At 37.8% G+C, this 3542-nt stretch overlaps 1 protein-coding gene across 1 annotated transcript; it reads left to right on the top strand.

The window, feature by feature from the left end:
- Window positions 1-1563: 1563 nt before the first annotated feature.
- Window positions 1564-3465, top strand: LOC113297566 (protein CDI-like). The gene is made up of 2 exons (XM_026546075.1): window positions 1564-1747; window positions 2213-3465. The coding sequence occupies exon 2, from the start codon at window positions 2258-2260 to the stop codon at window positions 3050-3052; it is 795 nt and encodes a 264-aa protein (XP_026401860.1). The 5' UTR covers window positions 1564-1747; window positions 2213-2257; the 3' UTR covers window positions 3053-3465.
- The last annotated feature ends 77 nt before the right edge of the window (window positions 3466-3542 follow it).

The following is a 3542-nucleotide window of genomic DNA, read 5'->3' as shown; positions in this document are numbered from 1 at the left end:
GAATTTTCCAGTAAGACTGAAAGATGCTGAGTTAGGCTAGATTGGGTATGTGTTTTTGTAAACGAACCCAGAAAAGTTGAGATTTTGTTACATATTAAAATGAGAATCAAAGGTTTTGTGCCATAATAATCATGAGATATGCCAGAATGGCCTTTGATGGTTTCGGCATTCATTCCTGTGTGATTCTTTTGATTGTAAGTTATGAATTCAGTGATTTGTGTATTGCAAGTGATTTTTGAGCTTTTTGTGATTTGAGTGGAATTTGTGATTTGTGTTGTGTAATTGATGCAATTGCAGTTGCAAATGTGAGACTTGTGAGTAGTGTTCATGGTTTGGACTTGAGATTAGATGAGAAGTATCATTTGCAGAGAAAGATTGGGGGTTTCCCGCAAAAAAATTTGGGATCGGCGGCTAGAGAGAGCCGTTAAAGAGACGTTAGAAGAATGAGACAGAAAAAAAACGGTAAGAAGTAGCCGTTACCGAGAGGGGAGAAAGTTCAGGTGTGCAAGTAGGGGGTGAGCATAAAAACCGGAACCGCAGATTTAACCCGTACCAGTCCACAAAATTACGGATTTCGTCCAAGCCGCAAGACGTATGGGCAGGACACGGATGTGATTCTCAAATCCGCACGTTTTAGCGGTTTGGGTGCGGTTGAATATTGAAAACCGCGGATTCACCCGCACCGCATTTGAGTAACATAAGCCCGAGATGATCACTAAACCCAGCTAAGTTATATCTTCATGCTCGGGTATAAAGATCAAGTACAACGAAAAGCCCATGTGTCAGTAAGCTTCATATGGTGAATTTTGAGACGGACTTTTCTCCCTGGTAAGCTTCGTTGACAAATCGGCAGTCGAACCATGCTGTTGGACAAGCTTCATCGACATATTGGTATTGGCAGTTGAAGCATGCTACCTGGACACACCAATGGGCTTTTCTACAAACTGCAATGTAGCGTCGAACACACTACACATCACATTGATCATCCGCTGCAAAGTCCCTAGAATGTGTATTTTGGCCAGCACATTCATCATCCGCTGCACTAACTTAGTTTATAAACTTGGTATTTTTGCTTCTTTTACTTTTTTTTTACCTCTAGTCCGCGGTTAATCTGCAACCGGCCCGTAAAATCCGCTGATCCGCAAAGATCAAATCCGCGGGTGATTGGGCCGATCACGGTTCAATTTTCCAAATCCACAACTTTGATGGTTTGGTTGCGGATGACCCCTAATCCGCAACCGTCCGTCCGTTGCACACCCCTAGGTGCAGGGAGAAAATGTACCACCAGGTATCTTGGATACGAAAGTGAAACATTACATCCATTGGTTTTACGTAAGGAACCCGCCAACTGTTTTAATACAGCCGATAAAAGAAAAATAAAAAATAAAAAATAAAAAATAATGATAACCGAATGTGTCGGTGGTAGTGGAAATATGTACACCCTATAAACACGGACCAATAATATCCATTGGCGCGGGAAAAATATCACAAGAAGAAGAGAAAGAAAAAGACTAAATTGAGTCTTCACTTCCTTCATTTAAGCTTCTCCTCTCTCCCTCCCTCCCTCCCTCTCTCCCTCCCTCCCTCCCTCTCTAAACACAAAATCTAATTTCTAAACCCTAGAAATTATTAGCAAATCGTTTATGTTTACGTCGAACACATAATCTGTGACTAGATTTCTAGATTGAAGATCAGGATTGTAGCTAGTGATTCGATTGCATTCGGAAGTAATCACAGAAATCTCAAGGTACGTTTTCATGCTCCAATTATCTTCTTTACTTCACCGATTTAATTAGGAATGTAGAACCTTAAGACCATAGATCTGGTAATCCGCTTAATGTTTTCTATTGTAGATCTTGAATTCTTTACTGTCTTTTAGATTTGGATTTATCTCAATTAGGGTAAACTACTCAAATTTCTACAATCAGGATTTATTCTTATTAGAGATATTGAATCGATTTCTAGTTTATTCTGCAGAAATTCCGAAGTTTTATCATTAAACTATTTGGTATGTCTGTATTTCATTTCCTTTTATAAGTGATTCTGAGTTGTTATGTGGCCAAGGGAAATTTAATTCAATTTTTAGTGTTTCCTTTTAAGTAGGGATATTTTATCAATTTAATGTTTCCATTAACCTAGTAAAGTTTGTTAAAAAAATCACAAATGTCAATATAATCTTTGCTTATATTGGTTTATGAATTTCTCTTACCAGATCTGGAACTTACTCTCGCTCTAGGACAACACTAGCATTTTCAAAATGCCATTGGAACATCCCTCAAATGATTCAGCAGTGATGAATTCATGCAACGGAGATGATGTTCACCACCCTGTTGATAATGGAAACAAAAAGGTGTTTAAGATCTTTGTCGGATACGATCCACGTGAAGATCTTGCTTATGAGGTTTGTAAACACTCGATCTTGAAACGAGCTTCAATTCCTGTTGAAGTAATTCCTATTAAACAATCAGATCTAAGGAGTAGTGGTTTGTATTGGCGCGAAAGAGGTCCAACTGAAAGTACAGAATTTTCATTCTCCCGTTTCTTAACACCGTATCTCGCAAATTATGAAGGATGGGCAATGTTTGTCGATTGTGATTTTTTATATACTACAGATATTAAAGAATTAACTGAGCTTATCGATGATAGTTATGCGCTAATGTGTGTTCAACATGATTATACCCCAAAGGAAAGTACTAAAATGGATGGAGCTGTTCAAACTGTGTACCCAAGAAAGAACTGGTCTTCAATGGTTTTGTATAATTGTGGTCATCCAAAAAATAAGATTTTGACGCCTGAACTGGTGAATACCCAAACAGGTGCTTTTCTTCATCGCTTCACGTGGCTTGACGATAGTGAAATTGGATCAGTCCCTTTTATTTGGAATTTTCTCGTGGGTCATAACAAGGTTGATGAGAATGATCCTTCCACACAACCAAAAGCTATACATTATACGACAGGCGGACCTTGGTTTGAGATGTGGAAGAATTGCGAATTTGCTGATCTTTGGTTGAGTGAAATGGAAGCGTATAAGAAGGAAACAAAGCAAATTTGAACAGGACGGAAAGAACTGAAGAACTAGAGTTAGCAGCAGGTGATGCAGTAGAATTATTAGTTCTGCATTTTATATAGAGGTATTATTTTTCCGTCTTCATTTGTTGTATTTATTATTCAATATCTCTGCTTGCTGTTTTTATTGAGGGTGGTACTTCCACTGCTCAGACAAATTGCCATGAAAGAACAGAGCGGGCTTTTCACGTATTTTTCAATGATATGATAGGCATCACTTTTACACTTGTTATGTGCTGTACTAATAGAATGTTTCTTCATTTCTTTGCATATTTTTATGTAATCATAGATTGTTATTCAGTCAAATTTAATTGCCACAGAAGTTTTTTCATTTGGTTATGTAATGTGACATACTTTATATGACTTAATAATATTTAAAACTTAGCTCGGTTTCATAAACTGTTATCTTATTTAAGTTTGCTACCCTGGAACCCCTGTCATAACATGGTAAAAGCGACTCTGCTAATCATAAGAAG

Source organism: Papaver somniferum, chromosome 7 (assembly GCF_003573695.1).
Source record: "Papaver somniferum cultivar HN1 chromosome 7, ASM357369v1, whole genome shotgun sequence".
In the NCBI taxonomy this organism is placed as follows: Eukaryota; Viridiplantae; Streptophyta; class Magnoliopsida; order Ranunculales; family Papaveraceae; genus Papaver; species Papaver somniferum.
The sequence above is the reverse complement of the archived record's forward strand: the minus strand, read 5'-3'. Positions and strand labels throughout refer to the sequence as shown.

What these genes read in the sequence shown, in the direction of transcription:
- LOC113297566 (XM_026546075.1), top strand. Translation starts at nt 2,258, where the DNA reads ATGCCATTGGAACATCCCTCAAATGATTCAGCAGTGATGAATTCATGC.